Source organism: Oryctolagus cuniculus, chromosome 5 (assembly GCF_964237555.1).
Source record: "Oryctolagus cuniculus chromosome 5, mOryCun1.1, whole genome shotgun sequence".
Taxonomy (NCBI): domain Eukaryota; kingdom Metazoa; phylum Chordata; class Mammalia; order Lagomorpha; family Leporidae; genus Oryctolagus; species Oryctolagus cuniculus.
This window is the reverse complement of record NC_091436.1, coordinates 84,914,287-84,940,981: the sequence shown is the minus strand read 5'-3', so window position 1 is coordinate 84,940,981 and position 26,695 is coordinate 84,914,287. Positions and strand designations below refer to the sequence as shown.

Genomic DNA, 26,695 nt, shown 5'->3' with positions numbered 1-26,695 from the left:
TAAATTAAACTTTGTTTCTAAAAACCAATGACAGGGGTCAATGCTGTGGCATAGTGGGTAAAGCTGCTGCAGGCCTGCAGTGCTGGCATCCCATATGGGTGCTGGTTCAAGACCTGGCTGCTCCACTTCTGAACCAGCTCTCTGCTATGGCCTGGGAAAGCAGTGGAAGATAGCTCAATTCCTTGGGCCCCTGACCCCATGTGGGAGACCTGGAGGAAGCTCCTGGCTCCTGGCTTCAGATGGGCACAGCTCCGGCCATTGCGGCCAACTGGGGAGTAAACCAGCAAATGGAGGAACTCTCTCTCTCTTTCTCTGCCTCTCCTTTTCTCTGTGTGTAACTGACTTTCAAATAAATAAATCTTTAAAAAAGGCAGAATTAGAGAGAGAGGGAGAAATAGAGAAAGATCTTGGATCCAGTGGTTCACTCCCCACATGGCTACAGTGGCCATCCAGGAGCTTTATCCAGGTCTCCCACATGGGTGTAGGTCCCAAGGACTTTGAACCATCCTCTGCTACTTTCCCAGGCACCTTAGCAGGATTAGAAGTGGAGCAGCTGGGACTTGAACTGGCACCCATATGGGATGCTGGCATTGGAGGCAGTGTCTTAACCTGATAAGCTACAACACCATCCCCTGATTTTTATACTTCTTAAAAATAATATCTCCTGCCGGGGCCACAGCTCACTAGGCTAATCCTTTGCCTGCGGCGCCAGAGCTCCAGGTTCTAGTCCCGGTTGCTCCTCTTCCAGTCCAGCTCTCTGCTGTGGCCCGGGAGTGCAGTGGAGGATGGCCCAAGTGCTTGGGCCCTGCACCTGCATGGGAGACCAGGAGAAGCACCTGGCTCCTGGCTTTGGATTGGCATAGCGCGCCGGCCGCAGCAGCCATTTGGGGAGTGAACCAATGGAAGGAAGACCTTTCTCTGTCTCTCTCTCACTATCTAACTCTGCCTGTCAAATAAAAAAATAAATAAATAAATAAAAATAATATCTCGTGGGTCCAGCTCTGTGGCATAGTGGGTAAAGCCACTGCATGCAGTGCCAGAATCCTATGGGGCATCGGTTCAAGTCCAGGCTGCTCTGCTTCCAATCCATCTCTCTGTTGTGGCCTGGAAAGCAGAAGATGGCCCAAGTCCTTGGGTCCCTGTACCTGTATGGGAGACCCACAGAAGCTCCTGTCTTCTGATCGGCACAGCTATCACCATTGCAGCCATTTGGGAAGTGATCCAGTGGATGCAGGACCTCTCTCTCTCTCTCTCTCTCTGCCTCTGCCTCTCTGTAACTCTCTGCCTTTCTTTTTATTTTTTTAAATCCTTTTTTTTTTTTTTTTTTAATTTTAATTTTTTGACAGGCAGAGTAGACAGTGAGAGAGAGAGAGACAGAGAAAAAAGTCTTCCTTTTGCCGTTGGTTCACCCTCCAATGGCCTCTGCGGCCGGCGCACCGCGCTGATCCAAAGGCAGGAGCCAGGTGCTTCCTCCAGGTCTCCCATGCGGGTGCAGGGCCCAAGCACTTGGGCCATCCTCCACTGCAATCCCGGGCCACAGCAGAGAGCTGGACAGGAAGACAAGCGACCGGGACAGAATCCGGTGCCCCGACTAGGACTAGAACCCGGTGTGCTGGCGCCGCAGGTGGAGGATTAGCCTGTTGAGCCGTGGCGCCAGCAACTCTCTGCCTTTCAATTAAATAAATCAATCTTTAAAAAAAATAATATCTCCAATAGAATTACTCTATAGTATGAATTTTATTTTCCTGTGTTTATAATTACAGATCATTTCATTAATACCAATTGCCTATAAGAGGGATTGGATGAATCGTACGTAAGTTGCTTTTTGATTGCAGGTTATGAATTTCTTGGATACTAATATCCATCATTAATAGTCTATCTTGGCCGGTGCCGCGGCTCACTAGGCTAATCCTCTGCCTAGCGGCGCCGGCACACCGGGTTCTAGTCCTAGTCGGGGCACCGGATTCTGTCCCGGTCGCTTGTCTTCCTGTCCAGCTCTCTGCTGTGGCCCGGGAGTGCAGTGGAGGTTGGCCCAAGTGCTTGGGCCCTGCACCCCATGGGAGACCAGGATAAATACCTGGCTCCTACCTTCGGACCAGCGTGGTGCGCCGGCCGCAGCGCGCCAGCCACGGCGGCCATTGGAGGGTGAACCAATGGCAAAGGAAGACCTTTCTCTCTGTCTCTCTCTCTCACTGTCCACTCTGCCTGTCAAAATAAAAAAGGTCTATCTTTAGCAAACATTTGGATTCTAGTATGATGTAAAAAATTATTGGTAATACTAGGAAAATTCCATGATTGTTGGGAGCACCTCGGACTAGACTAAGTTACTGGAATTAAGACTTATTCTATGCATCTGCTCTCCCACAATATGGCGCTGGGAGAGGAGTAAACAACTTTTACACAGCTGCCTCCAGTTCGACCAATAACCTGCAGGAGCTGATCCTGCTCCTGATTGGAGGAGAGCAGCGTACTCGGCGTGTGGGTAGCAGAGTTGGGATTGGTGGAAGAGGACTATAAAGGAGGAGAGAGACAACATGCACCAGGAACATCTAAGGGGAACATCCGGATAACATCTGAGCAAGCCCCGAGAGAGCCGGCCGGCGGTGTGCCGCTCCCCCCCTGCGGAAGTGGGGAAAGTGGCAGAGGGGCCCGCCCCTCCACGGAGGTGGAGGGATGGCAGCCAACCCGGGAAGGACCAGCAGCAAACCCGGGAAGGGCCGAGCAGACAAAAGAACAGTGCAGGGTCTAGTGTCGTACCTCCACGAAGAGGGGGAGCGACACATGATTGTTTTTTTCTTATGATTTATTTATTTATTTGAAAGTCAGAGTTATACAGAGAGAGAAGGAGAGGCAGAGAAAGAGAGAGAGGCCTTCCATTCTCTGGTTCACTCCCCAATTGGCTGCAATGGCCAGAGCTATGCCCATCTGAAGCCAGGAGCTTCTTCTAGGTCTCCATGTGGGGCCAGAGGCTCAAGAACTTAGGCCATCCTCTTCTGCTTTCCCAGGCCATAGCAGAGAGCTGGATTGGAAGTGGAGCAGCTGGGACTTGAACCAGCACCCATATGGGATGCCAGCACTGCAGGCCTGCAGCAGCTTTACCCACTATGCCACAGCGTTTCCTTTGTCATTAGTTTTTAGAAACAAAGTTTAATTTACTTGAGTTCCAAACATGCTTTTTTTTTTTTTAAGATTTATTTATTTATACGAGAGGTAGAGTTACAGATAGAGAAAGGGAAAGACAGAAAGGTCTTCCATCCTCTGGTTCACTCCCCGAATGGCCTAGTGTCCAGGGTTGGGCCAAGCCAAGGACAGGAGCCAGGAGCTTCATCTGGGTCTCATGTTGGTGCAGGGGCCAAAATACTTGGCCCATTCTCCACTGCTTTCCAAGGCTTGTTAGCAAGGAACTGGATTGGAAATGGAGCAGACGCTACTTGAACCGGTGCCCATATGGGATGCTGGCACTGCAGACAGTGGCTTAACCCACTGTGGCACAGCACCGGCCCCCAATATATATCTCTTTATGCAGTGTTATTTTCTTGATTTCTGTTACTCATCATATTTTCAAGTATTTTTACTTGGTAGTTTTTTTTATTAAGTATCTTTTGTTGTTAAATTATTACTAAAATTATGATGATTAATAAAATGTTGCTAATTAATTTTTTGTCCCATAGGTGTGAATGTCACAGATCATGAATTAATATTCAGAAGTCTAACAGAAGCCCTTCAGAATAATGTCACACCACATGTAGTCTCATTGCAAGCTAAAGATTGTCCAGGTAAAATATGAATGCCACAGTTACCTCAAAGAGAGTTAACAAACTTCCATTTCTTTCTCCCTTCTTTTTTCATCCCTTATGTGGTGGAAGAGCAGCCTACATTTTTGGCAGGGTGAGCTCTACTGGCTCCCAAAGTAATCTCTACTGTAACTGTACTCTACCACCTTTTACATCCTTTTTGTGGCCTTGTTCCTGCCATATCATAGCCATAGTTGTCCAATCATTTTTCAAGATTTTTTCTTAACCCACTGAATAAGTAGAAAGGTTTAGAACAGAAAGCTGAGAATAGGGGAAATTGGAACTCTTTTTTTTTTTTTTTAGCCCAACAGAGAGTAGACTATATAGATTCATATTTATAGTCATAAATCATTATATTGTCTCAGTATGAAAGGCCCCCATGGTAAAAATAATCCAGTGGCAAACTAATCTTGGATATCTGAAACCATCATTTCATAAAGGGTATGTAATACACTAAAATTTATTTGAATTTGCATTGATAAGATGAATTTTATATACTTATATTTCATATTCATACTATTTGTAATTAAGTAAAAGTCCTAAAGACATCTTTAAAAATTACTATAAAGGATGATTTATAAGTAGTAAATTAACTCATGTAAATAGTACTTTTGTTCTTTTAGGGATCTTGAAAACCTTTGTTGTCTAGTGTAATTTGAATACTTACTAGTCCTAATATAATTCATAGTTTTCCTGTTTATACATTTGCTCCACTTTTGTTATAGATATACATGAAAACTTTAGTTTTTGTCTTAATTATGAAATTTAGGATTCTAATGAGCATTAATAGTTAATATATTAAGTATTACATTAGTTACATTGATGGTAAATATAGGAAAACACATTCTACTCAATTAGTTTCATTTGCCAAAGTTTCATGGGCTTCCATTTTTTTGTTTCAAAGATTTTTATTTATTTATTTGAGAGGTAGAGTTACAGGCAGTGAGAGGGAGAGACAAAGAGAAAGGTCTTCCTTCTATTGGTTCACCCCTCAGATGGCCGCAATGGCTCGAGCTGTGCCAGGAACCAGGTGCTTCTTCCCGGTCTCCCATGCTTCTTTCCGTGTCTCCCATGGGCCATCCTCTACTGCTTTCCCAGGCCATAGCAGAGAGCTAGATTGGAAGAGGGGCAGCTGGGACTAGAACAGGCGCCCATATAGGATACTGGTACCGCAGGCGGAGGATTAACCTGTGCCATGACGCCAGCCCCAATGGGCTTCAATTTTAAGAGGAAATAAGCTTTCTTACTTTTTATATTCTGCAGATATAAAACATTTTTTGCAAAAGTTGGTCTCACAACTGATGAATTGCTGTGTGGATGTAAAATCCAAAGAGGAAGAAAGTGTTCAGGTCACCCAGAAAAAGACACATTGTTCAATGGATTTGCTTTCAAACTGGTATAAGACTGTCACACAGGTAAATATAAACTGATGATTTTCTCCGAGATAGATATTGGATGTGACTGGGTTATAGAATTATATTAGATACAGTACTGTATTTTTTTAAAGAATATATTTACATAGCATTAAGTGTTAATTTAATAGTGGCTGTTTTCTTTAAGTGACAAGAATTTCAGATTGTTCTTTTTATTACTGTGTAGCCTAATTTTCAGTAAGTGCTTAGGTTCTTTTTTTTATATATATATATTTTTATTTTTATTTTGGACAGGCAGAATGGACAGTGAGAGAGAGAGAGAGAGAAAGGTCTTCCTTGTCCATTATTTCACCCCTCAATGGCCGCCGCTGCCGGCACACTATGGCCGGCGCACCGCGCTGATCTGAAGGCAGGAGCCAGGTGCTTCTCCTGGTCTCCCATGCGGGTGAAGGGCCCAAGCACTTGGGCCATCCTCCACTGCACTCCCAGGCCACAGCAGAGAGCTGGCCTGGAAGAGGAGCAACCGGGACAGAATCCGGCGCCCCGACCGGGACTAGAACCCGGTGTGCCGGCACCGCAGGCAGAGGATTAGCCTATTGAGCTACAGCGGCGCTGGCAGTGCTTAGGTTTTTACAAGAACATTTTATTTGTGGAAAAATGTCATCCCATGAGAATAACAGAGCATTAGGAATTGGTCTACCACAAATTCTGCCTCTGGGACAATGGCTGTAACTTTAATATATTACCTCTTAGGTTCATTCTATCTCTGTGACAATGGCTATAACTTTAATCTCTTTGGTTCTTCAATATTTGCTTTTGTGTAGTGGAACCATCTTGCTAGTACGTACTGTTAACTTAGTCCTATGAAGAATAATCACGTATTTTTTTAAAGAAAATCTGAGTTGTTCCATGTTTAGAGTTCTTGGGGAATTGGTACTCTGTAAGTATATTTAACAAACAGACAAATAAAAAGAAGTTCCATTCTACATTATGGCCTCTGGAGAAAATGTATAACCTAGGTGATTCAAGATAACTGCAATGTAAAACTTCAGCTTTATTTCATGATGCTGTGTAACCAGACAAGTTAGGGAAAAAATGAGGTGGTGACATTTTTCCAATTAACGTTTTTGCTACAGTCATCATGAGAGAAGTTTCATTTTGCTTCATATAGGAACTAATGCTTATTAATTCAGTCTACAATTTTAAATTTTCTGGGAATCAAACACTACTTACAGTTGATATCAGGAATCTTTAGAAGATTATATTTGGGCCAGGTGATACTTAAGGCTCATTGTTGTTGTTTATTTTGTGGGAGACACAGAGAGAGAAAGACACGAGCAGATAGAGCTTCCAACCACTGATTTACTTCACAAATGCACACAGTGGCTGGGGCCAAACCAAGACGGGGGGAATTCAGTCCAGGTCTCCCAATTACTTGAGCCATCACCATTGCCCCCAGGGTCTGTATTGGCAGAACACTGGAGTCAGGAGCCAGAGCTGTATATTGAACCCAGGTATTCCTCCAATGTGGAATGTGTATGCTAAACCAATGTCTTAACTAGGCCAAATGCCCACCCCTTAAGGTCCTTTTTAAGCCTGAAATTTCATAATAGCAGAGCAGCAAGTAGTGCTATTTTTATGCTTTCTAATTAAGAATACTAGGACTTCTTAAGCAAAACAAAATATAACTTTCTACTGGTAGAAAAATCAATTTTGAAAATTTTCTTCCCATTTTTCTTGTCATTCTTCCCAGCAAAAAATATAAATATTTTATATACACTATAAATTTTACTGCACCTTTTTCTTCTTGTTTATTATTCCCATGTTAGAATGATTCTGCTAGTAACTGTTGAAAGGAGTTTCTATTATATAGAAGAAATAAAAGAAACAATGTTACTGTGAAGTGTGAAGGGAAATATGTCAAATGTGGCACTGTAGCTTTGTTTGGGTGATAAAGCTTACTTTTTAACTCCTTCTTTCCATAATGGCTTAAAAAGAAGACAGAACCAAAAATTCCAAGCAAAAAGAGGACTACTTCTAGCCAATGGCATTCTCCTCCTGTTGTGCTTATCTTAAAAGATATGGAAAGCTTCACTACAAAAGTGCTCCAAGACTTCATACTAATGAGCAGGTATTTGGTTTGTCACCTGGGTTTTGTGCAAAATTCTTTTTTATTAAGAAAAAGTATTCCTTTTACCTTAAAAAGCATAATCTTCATTTTGAGTCCAACTGGACAAAGCTCAAAATGATACCAAATTTTTTCATTAAATGTTCAAATACATTTCAGATTTTTCATTTGCTTCTTAACTCAAGAACAGGAATCACAAACTTAGCCCATTTTTAATGAACGTGGTAAGGCAGTATAAAGTATAGTTTATTTCACCAAAGTCTGTTGTGCCTTAAATGGGATAAACTACTCCAGATGGAGATAATTTATTAGATCATTTTTTTTAAGATTTATTTATTTATTTGAAAGAGTTACACAGAGAGAGTAGGGGAGGCAGAGAGAGAGAGAGAGGTCTTCCGTCCGCTGGTTCACTCCCCAATTGGCTGTAATGGCCAGAGCTGCGCTGATCCGAAGCCAGGAGCCAGGAGCTTCTTCTGGGTCTCCCCTGTGGGTGCAGGGGCCCAAGGACTTGGGCCATCATCCACTGCTTTCCCAGGCCACAGCAGAGAGCTGGATTGCAAGTGAAGCAGCCAGGACGCGAACCCGCCCCGATATGGGATGCCGGTACTGCAGGCAGTGGCTTAACTTGCTGTGCCACAGCGCTGGCCCCAATTTACTACATCTTTATGATAACTAGGCAGTCTTAGAGGCTTTGAGTTGCACATAGCTTTACTAAGCAAGAATATTTTCCAAATAGCACTACCTTAGATTTATGTATTTCTAGTGAAAAACTGTATTTAATATATTTTGACTTTCTCTAAATGTCAACTTGGCTTAATACTTAACTCCATTTGCCTAAAACCATACTGTGTATAATATACTAACACACTTGAAATTTGTATTTTCATAGAATTTTTTTTGTCTTGACTTTAAGAGTTCTAGCTGCCAGGACTTTCCTTCATGCTAACACTGATGTGCCTACCATGCTGAGGAAGTCAACTACAAAAAATTACACTTTTTAGAGCTCAGGCTTCTGACTACTCTATCCATTAAAAGTAAAGACAAACTTAACAGGCAGAGAGTGAGGTACTTTACATCTATGAAGGTAGTACTGTGTATAGCTAAAACACTGAAAAGCAGTGGCTAACAGGAGAGAGTAATCAAAATCATTTAGTCATGATAGAGAGCTCTCTGTCTTGTAATAGTCCTCAAAGATAGTGCTGTTTTACCTCGTAGAAGTTATTTGTGTTTTTCTGGTAGTGTTAAAGTGTTCAGTTTGTTCAAGAATATGAGGAAGTGATATATCATTTTTAATGATGTCCATTAAGATGACTTTATATATGTGTAAAAAAGTTTTTTTTTTAAGATTTATTTTTTTATTTGAAAGGCAGAGTTACAGAGAGAGAGACATAGGAATATCTTCAGTTCGCTGGATCAGTACCTAAATGGCTACAACAGCCAGGACTGTGCTAAGCCAACACCAACAGCCTGGAACTCCATTCTGTCTCCATGGAGGTGGCAGGAAGCCAAGCACTTGGGCCACCCTCCACTGCTTTCCCAGGCACATTAACAGAAGGCTGGATCAGAAGTAAAGCATCCAGGACTCAACCCAGTGTTCATAGGGATGCCAGCTTTGTAGGTGGCACCTTAATCCACTGTGCTACAATGCCTACCCCAAGAAAAGTTTCCTAATCTTGGCTACTGTGACTGGATCACGAAGTGTCTATTAGAAATGCTTATAAATAGAATAAGTTGCCCTGAGTATTTAAGGAGCTCTATGTCACTGAATTATTGAAGCATAGGTTAGATGCCTAACTGTAAAGAAGATTGTAGGTATGACAGACTCTGAGGGAGAGGTTAGACTAAATGGTATCTAATATCTCTTCTAACACTTGAGATTATATAGCAGTAGTGGGGCATTTGATTTTTCTTGCCCTCTATGTTTTTATTTTTAAAATGAAAAGGAACCATTAATAGATTAATAGATTGAATTCAAAGCTAGAATGTCTTGGAAATAACTACTTCTATGTTACTTTAACAGAAGAAAATGAATGACCTAGAAAATTTTAGTATTTGGAATGATACTTGTTAGTGTCTGTGTGCAGTAAAGCTTGTCTTATCTTGTAGTACAGCATATTGAAATACGTTTACTAAAGAGATTTCACTTTTGTATCTTTCTTTGAAAACTAGTCAACATCTGCATGAATTTCCACTAATACTCATTTTTGGTATCGCCACATCTCCTATTATCATCCACCGGTTGCTTCCTCATGCAGTGTCATCTCTGTTGTGTATAGAGCTGTTCCAATCATTATCTTGCAAGGAGCACCTGACTTCAGTACTTGATAAGGTAAAAATTAAAAGTTTTACCAATGAAATAGAAGGAAAGGAAAACTACCAAGAATGGATTGTAAATATAAATGTTAATGATGTATCCCACATCTCTGAATGCAAAACTGAACATAGCGCTTTGCTTATCTTAATAGTTTTATGTAATAATTGTTATAACATTTTATAAGTAATTTTGTATAGAATTAACTCCAGATAAGTAATAAGCTTTACCAAGAGTGGTACCTATATATGTTTATATATCTATAAAACCTATAAAGTTATAGATTTTATTTATGTTAAAGATTTACTTATTTATTTGCAAGAGTTAGAGATGGATAGACAGACAGAAATCTTCCATCCACTTGTTCACTTCCCAATGGTTGCAATGGCTGGAGCTGAGCTGGTCCGAAGCCAAGAGTCAGGTGCTTCTTCTGGGTTTCCTTCGTGGGTGCAGAGGGCCAACCACTTGGGCAATCTCCTGCTCCTTTCCCAGGTGCATTAACAGAGAGCTGGATTGGAAGTGGAGCAGCCGGGACTCGAACTGACAACAGTGTGGGATGCCGGCATCACAGGCAGCAGCTTTACCCACTTTACCACAGTGTCAGCCTCAAAATTACAGGTTTTAAAAACAACTATTTTATAGAATTTATAGATTCCTATAAGCAATAGCAATATATTTTAACTCTTAAATTTTATAGAAAGTGATTTGAAGTTTTTAATAGACTTTTTTTAATAGAAAGCTTTTATTTAAGAAATATAAATTTCAGAGGTACAACTTTTGGATTAGACCCTTTTCTAACTGAGTATCATGCTGGCCTTAACAACAAATAAATATTAAAATTTCCCTAGAACCTCGGCTACTATAAAACTTCTACTTAAATAGAAATAGCCCTGTGGCACAGTGGTTTAAAGCCCAGGTGATGGTTCAAGTCCCTGCTGTTCGACTTCTGACACAGCTCCCTGCCAATGCATCTGGGAAATCAGCACAGGGTGGCCCAAGTCCTTGGGTCCCTGGACCTGTGTGGGAGACCTGGAAGAAGCTCCTGACTCCTGGCTTTAGCCTGGCCCAGCCCCCGTTGTGGCCATTTGGGGAGTGAACCAGCAGATGGAAGACCTCTCTCTCTCTCTCCCCCTCCCTCCCTCTCCCTCCCTCCCTCCCCCTCCCTGTAACTCTACCTTTCAAATAAATCTTTAAAAAAAAAAAAAAAAAGGAAAGAAAGAAATAGGACACTTTGATGTTGACCTTCCACAAACTTTTCCCGAGAAGCAACTCCTTTGAGATGTGCTTTATGCTGTTTTTGTGAGGTAAACTAATGACTACCTTATTTATTAACCATTTCTACTCTTCATAATAGTATTATTCATCTGATTTATTGACACTTTAATAGATTTTTAAAATTTATGTTTTTTCATTTTACATGAAAGAGAGTCAGGGAAAGAGAACTTTTCTATCCACTGGGTCACTCCCCAAATGTTTGCAACAGTCAGCACTGAGCCAGGCTGAAACCAGGAGCCTGGAACTCTGTTCAGGTTTCCCATATGGGTATAAAGGACCCAAGTATTTAAGCAATCATCTGCTGCCTCTTAGGATGTGCATTGGAAGTTGAATTGGAAGCAGAATACCCAGAACTTGAACCATTCACCACTGTATGAAGTGTTTGGTTGTAGTGAAATTCTGTTGACCTTCTACACTAAGCCTAATATGACTTTTCTCTCCTTGCCTCACCTCTCTCCTGCACTCCCCTCCCCTCCCCTCTCCTCTATTTTCTCCTCTTTAACTCACTCACTTCCCTCCTCCCTCCCTCCCTCCCTCCCTTCCTTCCGTCCATCCATCCATCTTTCTAAGACAGCAATAATTGACTCCCTAAATGTCTGGAGCCAGAAACTTCATCTGGGTCTACCAAGTAGGTAGCAAGAACTCAAGTTCTAGGACCATCATTGCTGCCTCCCAGGGTCAGCTGAATCAGGAGCTGGAGCCAGATATTGAACCTGCAAACTCTGATGCGGGAGGCCAGCCTCCTAATTTGTAGGCTAACTCTGCCCCTGGCTGTCCATTTTCAGATGTAAAATCTCTCTAAGGGCCACTGAAAATTAACCAAATAATAACAAATTTAGCTATTCTGCATTTAAAAAATATACATTAGTAAATTTTGTGTTTGGCATTCAGCAGTACATAATATGTTGTTCTTCAGTCTTTGAATCAGTAGGAATGAAAAAGAAATTACCAATTGCAAATTCTTTGGTGGCTTCTGATCAGGGGAAATGTTTATACAGTTGTCAGGCAGTCTTTTTAAAAAAAAAAAATTATTTATTTATTTGAAAGAGTTACACAGAGAGAGAAGGAGAGGCAGAGAGAGAGAAAGAGGTCTTCCATCCGCTGGTTCACTCCCCAATTGGCCACAATGGCCGGAACTGTGCCGATCCGAAGCCAGGATCTTCCTCCTGGTCTCACGCAGGTGCAAGGGCCCAAGAACTTGTGCCATCTTCTACTGCTTTCCGAGGCCATAGCAGAGAGCTGGATCAGAAGTGGAGCAGCCAGGACTCGAACCAGTGCCCATATGGGATGCAGGCACTGCAGGTGGCAGCTTTACCTGCTACGCCAAAGCGCCAATCCCACAGGCAGTCTTTTTAAAAATTAAATATGGCAGAGAGTTGTGAACATGTAGTATGAATAGCTTTTTATTGTTGTTATTGTTATATGATTGAACTTAAAATTTCAGTTAATATTTCACCTAAAAATAGCTACTTTGTGTTACAGCTTTCATATTTACTGTGTCATAGTAGCATTTTTTGCTTAATTATTTATGCTTCATATTTATAAGGAAAAATATTAACAAGGAATTTGCCCTTGCCCCACCTCTTTCAGCTACTTCTTACAACTCACTTTCCCTTTAAAGTGAATGAAAAAGTGTTGCAGGTTTTGACCAACATCTTTTTGTATCATGATTTCTCAATTCAAAACTTTATAAAAGGACTTCAGGTAAGAAGATACTAGTGGGTTTAAAAATCTACAACTAATTCTAAGTAACTTGTATGTTTTTTCAGTCTGTGTATTGCAATAATTAAGGCATTTTAAGTGCCTTAAATTTCACAATGTAGAATGTGAAAATTCAAGTTATTTTATTCTAGATTCTGCTGTTCCTTTGTTACCCTATAGTAAAATATAGGGAATAATTAGGATATCAGTGATGGAAAAGACCTCTTACCATTCTAGTAATTCTTGGCTATTGAGAATCTGATGAAAGTTTATGCACTTTACCCATGAAATACCATATCTAAGGGGTCAACATACTTATGTAATGTGCCGAACAGTAAATCTTCTCAGCTTTTCCTGCTTGCTTTGGTCATTACTGTTGCTACCACTTTCATAACCATTTAAAGATGTTAAAAAAAAAACACATTTTTAGTTCCTGAGCCATACAAAAGTAGATTGTAGAATGTAGTTTTATGTCCCCTAAACATGTATGTGTATGTGTGTGTGAGTGTGTAGTCATATGTATTCATTTGTATTTATTCTTATATATGGGGAATGTATGTTCACCAGGGTTTCACAAATTGCCAGAAGCTAATTCTTGAATTTGGCTTTATAACGTCTTCTCATTCTTAACAAAGAACCCATTCTCCAGTTGGTCAAAGGTTAAAATTACTGCCCTTTCTTGACCACTACCTAAGTTATCTTAGCAAAACATAGACCTTGTGAACACATACCATTTGTCAAGTTCATTTATCAAGTTCATGGCAGATATTAGTAACCTTCAGTGCCAGAATACAATATGCTATTATGTTTGTGTAGTGCCTTGAAGGTTTTAAATTATTTCTCACATATATTCTTCCTCTACATAAAAAAACTGCACTGGTTTTTATGGGTAATCTGTATCCTTATTTTTTTTTCCACATTGACTTTTTTTTTACAACCTGCAAATATATTTTATTTATTTTGTATGCATTTGGCTTAGATGGGTTTTATTTTTGTTAATTTATTATTCTTAAAAAAATTTTATTTATGTAAAGGGAACAAATTTCATGTATTTCATATATACAGTTTTAGAAGCATAATATCTCCCACTCTACCCTCCATCCCTAGCATTGACTTTTTAAAAAGAGTGTTTTTTTGTTTTTTTGTTTTTAATTTATTTGAAAGACAGTTGACAGAAAGAAGGGGAGAGACAGAGAAAGAAAAGTCTTCTATTTGCTGGTTTACTCCCTAAATGGCTGCAGTGGCTAGACCTGAGCCAGGCCAAAGCCAGGAGCCTAGAACTCCATCCAGGTGTCCCACATGGGTACAGGACCTAAGCACTTGATCCATCTTCTGCTGATTTCCCAGGCGATTGATTAGGGAGCTGGATCAGATGTGGAGCAGCAGGCACTTGAACCAGTGCCTATAGGGAATGTGTGACAGGTGGGCAGCTTAACCTGCTTCACAATGGTGCCAGCCCCTAAAGAATATTTTAAAGGAAGAAAACATTTACCTTAGCAGTTTATGAAATTAATGATTTAGATATAGTTAATAACCTTCTAAATTACTTCTTTCATTCATTCATTCACTCACTGATGAAAATTTATTGAGAGCCTACTATAAGCCCAGCATTATGCTGACCCTTGGAGGCAGAAGGAAAATAAGTCTTTGCCTTCAATGTGCACATTGTTCAGTGAGCGAATTAGAAGAGTAAACCAATCCACAGAGTAGTCAGTTTTGTAAAAGAAGCATTCCAAGGTATTGCACAGGATGGAATTGTATCCCAAATTATAGGAACTAGCTCAGCCAATAGCAGAACATTCCAGGGAAAGACAAAAAGTAGAGGAAAGGAAATCTGTGAAAAGAATCAGCGTGATAGTGGAACTGGAAAACAGAAAACAAATTTGAGGATGAGACAGAATTAACAGATCCTGACCAATAAGGAAATAAGATGTGTAAGATAGGAGCAAGGTGACACACAGGCTTTAGATTGGCAAATGGATTGGACATTGGTACTTGACATGAGCAGTTACAGTCTAATTTGTACTTGTTTATAAGTTTGGCAGGCCCCTTTGCCTTACAGCCTTCGCAAATGGACTATTTGGGCCATTTCCTGTCATCTTGGATATCTTGTTCTCAGCTCTATAAGCTCAGCAATTCATTATCAGTTCACCTAAGACAGATAAAGCTCACCATTACTGATTCATGGTGAGCTAATATTTTAAGATTGTTACATAACCTAAAGTATTAATTCATTAGTTTGTGGTGGGAAATGCTGTTTTCCAGTGTTAGAATGTATTTTCTCCACTAAGGAACTGCCTTTCTGGTTTCAAGATTATCTGGAAAAACAAAACTTTCTTGAGAAAATTGCTTAGAACTAGGATAAGGAACATTTGGGTAGTTTGGTGATCTATATCTTGCATGTTAAAATTTGGAAAATCATTCCTCTCCCATTGTGGAGACCACGGCATTCCATTATTGGAATACTTATATCTACCAGATAACTGTACCAAGTTTTCTTCCATGAAATAAAACCAAATGTAAAAAGTTAAATTGGGGCCAACACTGTAGCATACTGAGGTAAGCCACCACCTATGATGTTATCATCCCATATGGGTGCCAGTCGAGTTCTGTCTGCTCCACTTCCGATCTGGCTTCCTGTTAATGCACCTGGGGAAAGCGGTGGAGGAGAGCCCAAGTGCTTGGACCCCTGCCCCCATGTGAGAGACCCAGATGAAGCTGCAGGATCCTGGCTTTGTCCTGGCCCAGCCCTGGCTATTGCAGCCATTTGAGGAGTAAACCATCAGATGGAAGATCTCTCTGTGTCTGTAACTCTGCCTTCCAAATAAATAAATAATCTTTAAAAAATAGAAAAATGAAGAAAGAAAAGCTACATTTTCATTATTCTTTGCTATCAGATGCCATAGCTTCTACCATTGTAGCATTTTTCTTTTTAAAGACTTATTTATCCACCTCAAAGGCAGAGTTACAGAGAGAAAACAAGAGACAGAGATAGAGATCTTCCATCTTCTGATTCACTCCAAAATGGCCTCATCAGCCAGAGCTGGGCCGGACTCAAGCCAGGAGCCAGGAACTTCCTCCAGGTCTTCCACATGGCTATAGGGATCCAAGGACCTGGGCCATTTTTAGCTACTTTCCTAAGCACACCAGCCAGGAGCTGGATTGGAAGTAGAACAGCCAGGACTCCAATCTGTACCCATGTGGGATGCCAGCCCCTTTATTTATTACAACTGACCAGTTTTTTTTTGCACTGATTTTATTTTATTTATTTAAAGATTTATTTATTGATTTGAAAGGCAGAGAGAAAAAGAGTTGTCCTCCATCTGCTGGTTCACTCACCAGATGGCTGCAGTTGTAGGATTGGTCCAGGCCAAAGCCAGGAGCTTAGAGCTCCATCTGAGTCTCCCACAAGGGTTGTAGGGGCCCAAGTATTTGGGCCGTTGTCTGCTGCTTTCCCAAGCTTATCAGTAGGGAGGTGGATTGGAAATAGAGCTGCTAGTGCTCCAATATGGGATGCCAGTGTTGCAGGCAGCAGCTTAGCTCACTGAGCCCAACACTGGCCCCTGTTTCGCTGATTTTAGGTTGCTGGCTTCCTAAATACTTAGGACCTAGATACTTAGGTCTCATCCCATTCCCATCCATACCACATTTATAACTATTATGAGTTGCTTCTGCAGATGATAATCTATCCATGTATATTAGTTTTGTTTAGTTTGTATTTCAGAGATTACCATTTTGTGAACTTGTCCACATAATACAGCCTTAAACTATTGGAGGTATAAATCCCATTTATGTGTTGTTGGCAGTGTTATTGTGACATTATTAAATATATTAACACCATAATCTTTTTGCTCTTTAGAAAATGAACTTAAAATTGAGCAGACATAAAGCAAAAGATTTACTGCCAAAATATAATAAATATATTTAATCTTCACATTTCTTTCAGCTTTCTCTATTAGAGCATTTTTATTCCCAGCCCCTAAGTGTTCTGTGCTGTAATCTCCCAGAAGCCAAGAGAAGGATAAATTTTTTATCAGCTAATCAATGTGAAAACATTCGACGTCTCCCATCATTTCGGAGGTAAAAGGAAAAATACATATTTAACATATCTTGTATAGAGTTTATAGCAAATTAAGGGATCACATCCAATTATTTTTGAGGTTGGAAAAGGAATAATAGACTTTTAATTTTATTTACAGCAATACTAAACTATTCCATCATTAATTGTGGGATTTCCTTGATGGATTTGAAAATTTGGCATAAAATATATTTTTATAGAAGGCCATAATTTGGGGGTTCTCCAGACTTACTTTTTAGGCACGATCCGGCACGTTTAGGGTGGTTTGGCTATAGGCCAGACTTACTTTTTAGAAATAACATTTCCTATTTCTGGGAGGTATGGTCTTCATAATTAGACCCAGGACTATAAGTACCGCTGATTTAAGAAGTTAAAAATTACTCTTAAACTATGACTGTCACCTTGAATTTATTTTTGAAAATGTGACCATCATTCTAGTAGTTATTTTTTCCATTATGCTATTCAAATATGTAGAATTTTTAACTTTGTCTTTTTGTGTATGGGATGGTAAAAATTTTAGGTATGTGGAAAAGCAAGCATCAGAAAAGCAAGTTGCACTGTTGACCAATGAAAGATTTTTGAAGGTAGGAATGTGAGTGTGAGTGTGTTTGTTTCAGTTTCGTTCTCTTGTTTTTCCCTTCAGGAAAAAGAATATGCATATAACATGTATTGAGTCAATTTTATAAAACATATCTATACATTCTAATATTTATACAATGAAGAACTATGTCTTGATTATCAGTTCAGAATATGAATATTAAAATCATAACATCTCAACTGTAAAAGAGAGGTTTTTTTTTTAATCAATTAAAATTATTAACTAGAACACTGGCTTGCTCCTGCAGTATGTTTTGAAAGCACTTTCAGATCTCTGAGATCTGCTCTATGGCTCTCTTTCCACTAACAATTTAGGAATCTGCTGGCAATCTCGTTTTAATGTTCTTTTAAAGGTTTCATAAATAAATACATGAAGAAAGCCAGGCACCCATTGCTAAGCAGATACAGATTTGACTTGAAGATACATATCATTATATATTGATAATGTAATACCTAGAAAGAAGTAATGAGGTTAAAAAATTATCAATCATACAACATAGCAAATATCAAAAGAAGGGTTTTTTCTTTCTCAAGTAATAGTTGGACACAATGCATAATTAAAAAGACACAACAAGTATTTAGTCATAAGGTTTCCTTTCACCTCTGATTTCCAACTGCCTGTTTCCCCTTCTCTGAATACAAGTGTTATTAGTTTCTTCTGTATCATCTCTAGAGATCATATCCATATATACAAGTGATTATATATATTTGAAGGTTCTAACCTTCTTACAAAAGATCAGTGTATTGTACACACGATTCTGTACTTTGTTCATTATCAGTAAAATAAAAAGTGGCATAATTGTTGCGTTGTATGAATATACGAGTACCTAAATTTTCCTTAATAAGACTTATTGGTGGACATTTAGAAATATGTAGTTTCCTTTATTTTCATACTCCTTGTGTCTTTTAAAGGAAAAAGTTGTTAGAAAATTTTAATGAAATTTAGATGAGCTTGAACGTAAGCCCGTGTATTTTGGTAATAAATACTATTTTCAAATTTTGAACAACAGAATGCTAGATCTTCGAAGTCATGTGCTCTGTATAGTTCTCAATACTAATTTACTTCCTTTGTGAGGTCTCAAAAATTATTGCTAATGGGTTTTATGAAACATTATATCCATTGTAGAATCCATTCTGTGCCGTAATATAAAACCACTTCTAAGCTGGGTTCACTAATTATTTTAATAATCTTCATAACCTTTTCAGACCGGTATAGAAAGTCCTCAGTCCCCAATGCAGGCTATTTCCTTCTTTTTTTTTTTTTTTTAACTTTTATTTAATGAATATAAATTTCCAAAGTGCAGCTTACGGATTACAATGGCTTCCCCCCATAACTTCCCTCCAACCCGCAACCCGCCCCTTTCCCGCTCCCTCTCCCCTTCCATTCACATCAAGATTCATGTTCAATTCTCTTAATATACAGAAGATCAGTTTAGCATATATTAAGTAAAGATTTCATCAGTTTGCACCCACACAGAAACACAAAGTGAAAAATACTGTTTGAGTACTAGTTATAGCATTAAATCACAATGTACAGCACATTAAGAACAGAGATCCTACATGAGGAGTAAGTGCACAGTGACTCCTATTGTTGACTTAACAAATTGACACTCTTGTTTATGGCATCAGTAATCTCCCTAGGCTCTTGTCATGAGTTGCCAAGGCTATGGAAGCCTTTTGAGTTCACTGACTCTGATCATATTTAGACAAGGTCGTAGTCAGAGTGGAAGTTCTCTCCTCCCTTCAGAGAAAGGTACCTCCTTCTTTGATGACCCATTCTTTCCACTGGGATCTCACTCGCGGAGATCTTTCATTTAGGGTTTTCTTTCTTCCTTTCTTCCTTTCTTCCTTTCTTTCTTCCTTCCTTTCTTCCTTCCTTCCTTTCTTCCTTCCTTCCTTCCTTCCTTCCTTCCTTCCTTCCTTCCTTCCTTCCTTTCTTTGCCAGAGTGTCTTGGCTTTCCATGCCTGAAATACTCTCATGGTCTTTTCAGCCAGATCCGCATGCCTTAAGGGCTGATTTTGAGGCCAGAGTGCTGTTTAGGACATCTGCCATTCTATGAGTCTGCTGTGTATCTCGCTTCCCATGTTGGATCATTCTCTCCCTTTTTTATTCTATCAGTATTTGCAGACACTAGTCTTGTTTATGTGATCCCTTTGGCTCTTAGTCCTATCATTATGATCAATTGTGAACAGAAGTTGATCACTTGGACTAGTGAGATGGCATTGGTACATGCCACCTTTATGGGATTGAGTTGGAATCCACTGGTATGTTTCTAACTCTACCGTTTGGGGCAAGTCAGCTTGAGCATGTCCCAAATTGCACATCTCTCCCCTCTCTTATTCCCACTCTTATATTTAACAGTGATCACTTTTCAGTTAAGTTTCAACACTTAAGAATAACTGTGTATTGATTACAGTATTCAACCAAAAGTATTAAGTAGAACAAACAAAAAAAAAATACTAAGAGGGATAAGGTATTAAGTTGTTCATCAACAGTCAGGGCAAGGGCTGATCAAGTTACTGTTTCTCATAGTGTTCATTTCACTTTATCAGGTTTCCTTTTTGGTGCTCGGTTAGTTGTCACAGATCAGGGAGAACATACGATATTTGTCCTTTTGGGACTGGCTTATTTCACTCAGCATAATGTTTTCCAAATTCCTAACAGGGATCACTTTTCAGTTAAAATTTAAACACCTAAGAATAATTGTGTGTTAATTACAGAGTTCAACCAATAGTACTAGAACAAAAAAAATACTAAAAGGGATAAAGTATTACATCGTACATCAACAGTCAGGACAAGAGCTGATCAAGTCACTGTTTCTCATAGTGTCCATGTCACTTCAACAGGTTTCCCCTTTGGTGCTCAGTTAGTTGTCGCCGATCAGGGAGAACATATGATATTTGTCCCTTTGGGACTGGCTTAGTTCACTCAGCACGATGTTTTCCAGATTCCTCCATCTTGTTGCAAATGACTGGATTTCGTTGTTTCTTACTGCTGTATAGTATTCTATAGAGTACATGTCCCATAATTTCTTTATCCAGCCTACTGTTGATGGGCATTTGGGTTGGTTCCAGGTCTTAGCTATTGTGAATTGAGCTGCAATAAACATTAATGTGCAGACAGCTTTTTTGTTTGCCAATTTCATTTCCTTTGGGTAAATTCCAAGGAGTGAGTAGGCTGGGTTGTTTGGTAGGGTTATATTCAGGTTTCTGAGGAATCTCCAGACTGATTCCATAGTAGCTTAACCAGTTTGCATTCCCACCAACAGTGGGTTAGTGTCCCTTTTTCCCCACATCCTCGCCAGCATCTGTTGTTGGTAGATTTCTGAATGTGAGCCATTCTAACCGGGGTGAGGTGAAACCTCATTGTGGTTTTGATTTGTATTTCCCTGATTGCTAGTGATCTTGAACATTTTTTCATGTGTCTGTTGGCCATTTTGATTTCCTCTTTTGAAAAATGTCTGTTGAGGTCCTTGGCCCATCCCTTAAGTGGGTTGTTTTGATGTTGTGGAGTTTCTTGATTTCTTTGTAGATTCTGGTTATCAACCCTTTATCTGTTGCATACTTTGCAAATATTTTTTTCCATTCTGTCGGTTGCCTCTTCACTTTCCTGACTGTTTCTTTTGAAGCACAGAAACTTCTCAATTTGATGCAATCCCAAATGTTAATTTTGGCTTTGACTGCCTGTGCCATCTTTTGCAGGGCTGGACGAGTGGCGACAAATTCTCTCAATTTCTGTTTGCTGTGAAAGGCCTTTATTTCACCTTCATTCACAAATGAGAGCTTTGCAGGATATAATATTCTGGGCTGGCAGTTTTTCTCTCTTAGTACTTGGGCTATGCTTCACCATTCCCTCCTAGCTTGTAGGGTTTCTGATAAGAAGTCTGCTGTGAGTCTAATTGGAGATCTTCTGAGAGTAATCTGACGTTTCTCTCTTGCACATTTTAGAATCTTTTCTTTTTGTTTCACTGTGGTGAGTTTGATTACAATGTGTTGTGGTGAGGATCTCTTTTGGTCATGTTTACTAGGGGTTCTATGAACTAGGATGTCTGTCCTTCTCCAAACCCGGGAAGTTCTCTGCAAGTATCTCACTAAAAAGGACTTCTAATCCTTTCTCTCTCTCCATGCCTTCAGGAACTCCTAGAACCTGAATGTTGGGTTTTTTAATAGTACCCTGTAGATTTCCAACAATATTTTTTAGATTCCTAATTTCCTCTTCTTTTTTTTTTTGGTTTGACTGTATACTTTCCTGTGCTCTGTCTTCTAACTCTGATATTCTCTCTTTTGTTTCACTGACTGTTTTTAAGGCTCTCTAATGTGTTTGTCATTTGATCTATTGAGTTCTTCATTTCATTTTGATTTCTCTTCACTATCACACTTTCTTGTTCTGCTAGTTTCTTCATTTCATTTTGATTCCTCCTTAAGATTTCATTTTCATGAGAGAGATTTTCTGTCCTGTCCTGTATGGATTTCTGTAGTTCATGTATTTGTTTTTGATAACTTCTAAATGTTCTTATCATAAATTTTTAAAATTCTGTATCTTGCATTTCTTCCATCTCATCATCTTCATAATCTTGGCTTGGGGTGTCTTGTTCATTTGGGGGCGTGATAATGTCTTCCTTGTTCTTGTTTCCTCAGTTTCTGCGTTTGTTGCTTGGCATTGTGGAGATATTCTTTGGATTCTTCTTCCCTCGCTGTGGTGTTTTTTTCTTGTTATACTATGACTGTATTAAGTAGACTGTCTGCTTTTGATGGAGCCTTAGAGGCTTGAGATGGGCTGGCCTGAGAGCTCTGTTTGGTTCTTCAGGGTTAAGGGTGTGCCAAAGTTGACACTCTCAGGTTAGGCGTGGTAAATGGTAAATCTCTCTCTCTCTCTCTGTCTCTTTCTTTCTTTCTTTCTTTTTCTTTTCTTTTCTTTTTTTTTTTTTTTGTTTTGTTTTGTTTCGGAAGGGAAGTAATTCCACACAGCTGAGCGGAATTGAATTTAGTTAGCAGGAGAATGATATACCCACAGGAGCCAGAGATCGGAAGCTCTTTTCCAAGGACCACACAGGGAATCTGTGCTGCCCTCAGTGTGGGCTCAAATTCTCCTGCAGTCTCCCACTGGGTTGCCAAGGTTGCTGAATTGTAGCATCTCTGGAGAGTACTGACGTGAATTCTGTGAGTTCTTTCACCCACCATCTCTTTTTTCACAGTTTCAGTTCATTAGCACCATACATTCACTGGGTCCCAATCTCCTGTTACTTCACCCCTCCCAGAGTCAGGTTTTTCTGCTTGGCTGAGGGTGGGTGTAGCCCTGAGGTTGCGCTGCTTATGACATATGTCCAAAATGGTGCCTGCTCTTTGTCTTGCTTGCCTTTGAGAGGTGAGCGGAGGGAGAGAAACTCGTGTCCGTATTGGTCACTTTTTTTTTCCTCTCTCTTCTAGTTAGCCTGGTGAACTTTTCCCCACGGGTTTCAAGCCTCGTTCCCTCTTTCCGCTTGCCCGCCGGTGTCTGGGGCTATTGAGGTTCGGCTCACCTCATGTTCCAGTGCTGGTGTGTTCATTCTGCTGCTGGTGTCCCAAGCCGTGGGATCCCACGCCCTCCACACAGGTCCACCATGAATCAGTTCTGGAAGAATTTCCTCTGCTGTTTCTTCCCCTACTCTTCCTTGAACCTGCAATATCTCCACTTTTATTAAACTGTCTTTTCCCAGACTATCAGTGTGCTCCCTTCCTATTCCGCCATCTTGCCGCTCTCATATTGTCTTATATTGTTATATAGACCTGCGCAGTCTAGAGCTTATCATTTTGTACCCATTTGCCATATTCGGGTTGTTTCTAGGAGATAGACCCTAGAGTAGAGATAGACCTCAGAGTAAACTCCAGAGAAATTCATATTCCTTTTTTAAAAGATTTATTTATTTATTTGAGAGGTAGAGTTACAGATAGTGAGAGGGAGAGACAGAGAGAAAGGTCTTCCATCCTAGGGTTCACTGCCCAGTTGGCCACAACGGCCTGAGCTGCACTGATCCGAAGCCAGGAGACTGGTGCTTCTTCAGGGTCTCACACGCAGGTGCAGGGGCCCAAGGGCTTAGGCCACCCTCTGTTGCTTTCCCAGGCCATCGCAGACAGCTGGATGGGATGAGGAGCAGCCGGTACTAGAACCGGTGCCCATATGGGATGCCAGCACTGCAGGCAGAGGATTAACCTGCTGCGCCACAGCGCCTGCCCCTCATATTCTTAACATTTGATGTTTCTGCCTTAAAAATCTACTTTGTTCTTTCTTGATGAACTAAATCAGTGGTTCTAAAACTTCATTGTGCATCACAGTCGCCCAGAGGGCTTGTTAAAATAGGTTTCTGAGCTCCAGCCCCATCTTTTCTGATTTCATAGTTCTGTGAGGGGCCTAAGGATTTGCATTTCCAGTAAGATCCCAGATGCTGCTGATGCTGCTGGTTTGGAGACCACTCAGAATCGCTGAACTCACTGCCTCCCTAGAAGGAAGCATTGATTTTTGTTTCCCTTTGTCTCTTTCTCAAGACCCAACCTAAACAAATGATTCATTTCAGTTATCCTCTTGCTGGACTCATTACCAAAAAAAAAACCAAAAAAACCACTTTTAACTCCCTCAAAAGTATGGACCATTAGTTTCATAGATACCGCTTCAAACAGTATGCCAGCTTTGTAACTAAAAACCTTCAGGAATGGGTTTTTTTTTAAAGTATACTCATAATCAACAGACTTAGCAGACTGAACCAAGTGCATTTGTAGAAGATTCTCTAGAAATTTTAAACTAAGGTCTTGTGTAGCTGAAAGTCCTATACAGTTTCTCATTTCTCAGTAGGGTGTCCCCAGTTTTGTAGACCAAAATGTCTACTCCGGCAAGTGACAATTAGGTTCTAAGTTTAATCTTGTATAGGCTGCCATTAATCAAATTTCTGATGACTCCACAACTTCCAAATCTATAAATTTCATCTTTATTTTCTAATATTTATTTATTTTATTTGATGTGCAGAGAGAGAGAAAGCTTCCATCTGTTGGTTCACTCTTCAAATGCCTGCAACAGCCAGGGCTGGGGTAGGCTAGGCTGAAGCCAGGAACCCAATCTAAGTAGTTGTTATGGACCAACTACTGAAGCCATCATCTGCTGCCTCCTAGGTGCTCATAAGTAGGAATCAAATTGGGAGGAAAGCCACAACTGGAATCCAGGAATTCCAATATGATATCTGAGTGTCCCAACAGATTTCCTAACAGGTAGGCCCACTCCAACCACATAATCTGTGGTTCCTTTTGGCTCTACAATGCTGTGCTTTTATTTGCTTGACCAAACAAGTTAGTAATAATTTTTTCTGACAATAAGATCCCTTTTTGGGGCTGGCGCTGTGGCGCAGCGGGTTAAAGCCCTGGCCTGAAGGGTCAGCATCCCATTTGGGCGCTGGTTCTGGTCCCAGCTGCTCCTCTTCTGATCCAGCTCTCTGCTATAGCCTGGGATAGCAGTGGAAGATGGCCCAAGCCCTTGGGCCCTGTACCCACATGGGAGACCCAGAAGAAGTTCCTGGCTCCTGGCTTCGGACCACACAGCTCCGGCCGTTGTGGTCATCTGGGGAGTGAACCAGCGGATGGAAGACCTCTCTCTCTGTCTCCACCTCTCTCTCTAACTCTGTCTTTCAAATAAATAAAATAAATCTTTTTTTAAAAAAAAAGATCCCTTTTTAAAAAGTTAGTATAAATTAGATTTGGCACTAAATTAGGTTTAATTGAAGATAGGTAAGCTAGCATGGTAGACAAGTATAGATTTTGTTTCATTTTTAAGTTATGGCTTTATCTTTAATTGAAAATTTTAAATTAGTAATAATTTATATATTTATGAACTAAAGTGTGACATTTCAGTACATGTATGCAGTGTCCTCCTTGACATTACCATGTGATTGGAAGCGTAACTATAGGTTTTAGATGTAAAAGCAGGATCAGAATTTATCTTGTTTTGCCCCATAGTGTTGCTTTGGTAATCAAACCGTTTACCTTTGTTAACTTTTAAAACATTTAATTTGTGAAAATATATTTCATGAAAAAACTGAGCTGTCTAAAGGGCCTTATGCAGAATATTCAAATGCACCATAATTACATACAATGCAATTTTTATTGTGTTTGAAATTCTGTTTAAGTCAGATTTTATGGAGAGCTTTGAAGATTGTGGCAACACATCCTGTTTGCATAAGTTTCACAATGATCTGATATTTAAAAAACATTGAGCCTTGAAATGCTGGGAAGGTTCTTAATTAGTGGAATATTCTGATAAGTACAAATGTTGGGAGAGATGGGGGAATATTAATAGCTCTTCCCAATTAGTAGGTATTTTTTATGTCTCATTGTGAGACATAGCAACCACCTAAGACAGATGTTTTTCCCTTTGTATGCATGAGAGTCACAAAGAGTTAAGTAACTTGCCTGTCTAACGTGTCACAATTAGTAAATGGAAAGTCTGGCTTTAATACCCAGGCTTGATGTCAAAGCCCATGCACTTTGTATAACAAACATCATTGAGAATTAGTATAAGCTGACATAAACATGTTTGAGAAGTCAGAAATAGGGTTTTGAAATATTGTGACAAGTTAATAGTGAAGATAATTTGTAGGGGGCTTAAGAAACGACTTCTGTGTACGTTATTTAAGAAAATCAGTTTATATATTCATATTCAAATCTTCCTTAATTTCAGAATTTACAGACTAAGCTCCATACTATGTAAAAAAGTTAGTACCCTGAATTGACAGCTGAACTTTTATTATTCTGACTTGTTAATGTTTCATGTCTATGCCTATTTGTCTAACTAAATTTTAAATTCATTGCGTATGGGAAGTAAATCTTGAATGCCTTAGGATTATAGCAGACTGCTGCTTATTAGGAAGATTACCTGATTCAGCAACCTCATTTTACAAATGAAGAACTGTCGCCCAGAGAGAGGAAATGAACTATCTCAGTTCATGATAGGGCAAAGACTTCTTTTCAGCAATCTGTGGGCTTATCATGGTGATTCATGAACAAAAGGACAAAATTAGTTTACAGGTTTAGTGGAGGCTTACCTTTCACCTTTGCCCTCACCTCTATCTTTTTCTTTTGACAGAGGGAAAGGGCAGAAGGAGGAGGAAATCTTTTTTTTTTAAAAATGATCATTGGAAAAGAGAAGGAAAAAGGGAAACAGCTGCAATCTGTCAAACAATCAGATGAGCAAGGATTAGCCTAGTGTGTCAGAACTGGCAATTTAAATCCAAACCTTTCATCAAGTGCTTCTCCCGATCTAAACTGCGTTAGTAGGAATACAGAGAACAAAAGGCAGAGACAGATGAGAAGACTGGCACTCAGGCTTTGGAAGAGCTGAAAGAAAGCTTTGATTTGGCACTCTGTTACAAAGCTGGAATATGCTTCTCACTAATCAGAAAAAGAAGGCTTAGTTGTAGC

General features: G+C 39.9%; 1 protein-coding gene across 14 annotated transcripts in view; it reads left to right on the top strand.

Moving 5' to 3' along the window:
- Nucleotides 1-26,695, top strand: part of ORC3 (origin recognition complex subunit 3) — a 91,995-nt gene that overhangs the window by 14,500 nt on the left and 50,800 nt on the right. For all 14 annotated transcript variants that reach the window (XM_051854484.2, XM_070073792.1, XM_051854485.2 and 11 more), the window contains 7 exons: nucleotides 3,672-3,776; nucleotides 5,058-5,209; nucleotides 7,165-7,298; nucleotides 9,465-9,624; nucleotides 12,472-12,585; nucleotides 16,529-16,662; nucleotides 17,181-17,244. In XM_051854484.2, the coding sequence (XP_051710444.2) occupies nucleotides 3,672-3,776; nucleotides 5,058-5,209; nucleotides 7,165-7,298; nucleotides 9,465-9,624; nucleotides 12,472-12,585; nucleotides 16,529-16,662; nucleotides 17,181-17,244 (863 nt within the window). The remainder of the gene's footprint in view (nucleotides 1-3,671; nucleotides 3,777-5,057; nucleotides 5,210-7,164; nucleotides 7,299-9,464; nucleotides 9,625-12,471; nucleotides 12,586-16,528; nucleotides 16,663-17,180; nucleotides 17,245-26,695) is intronic.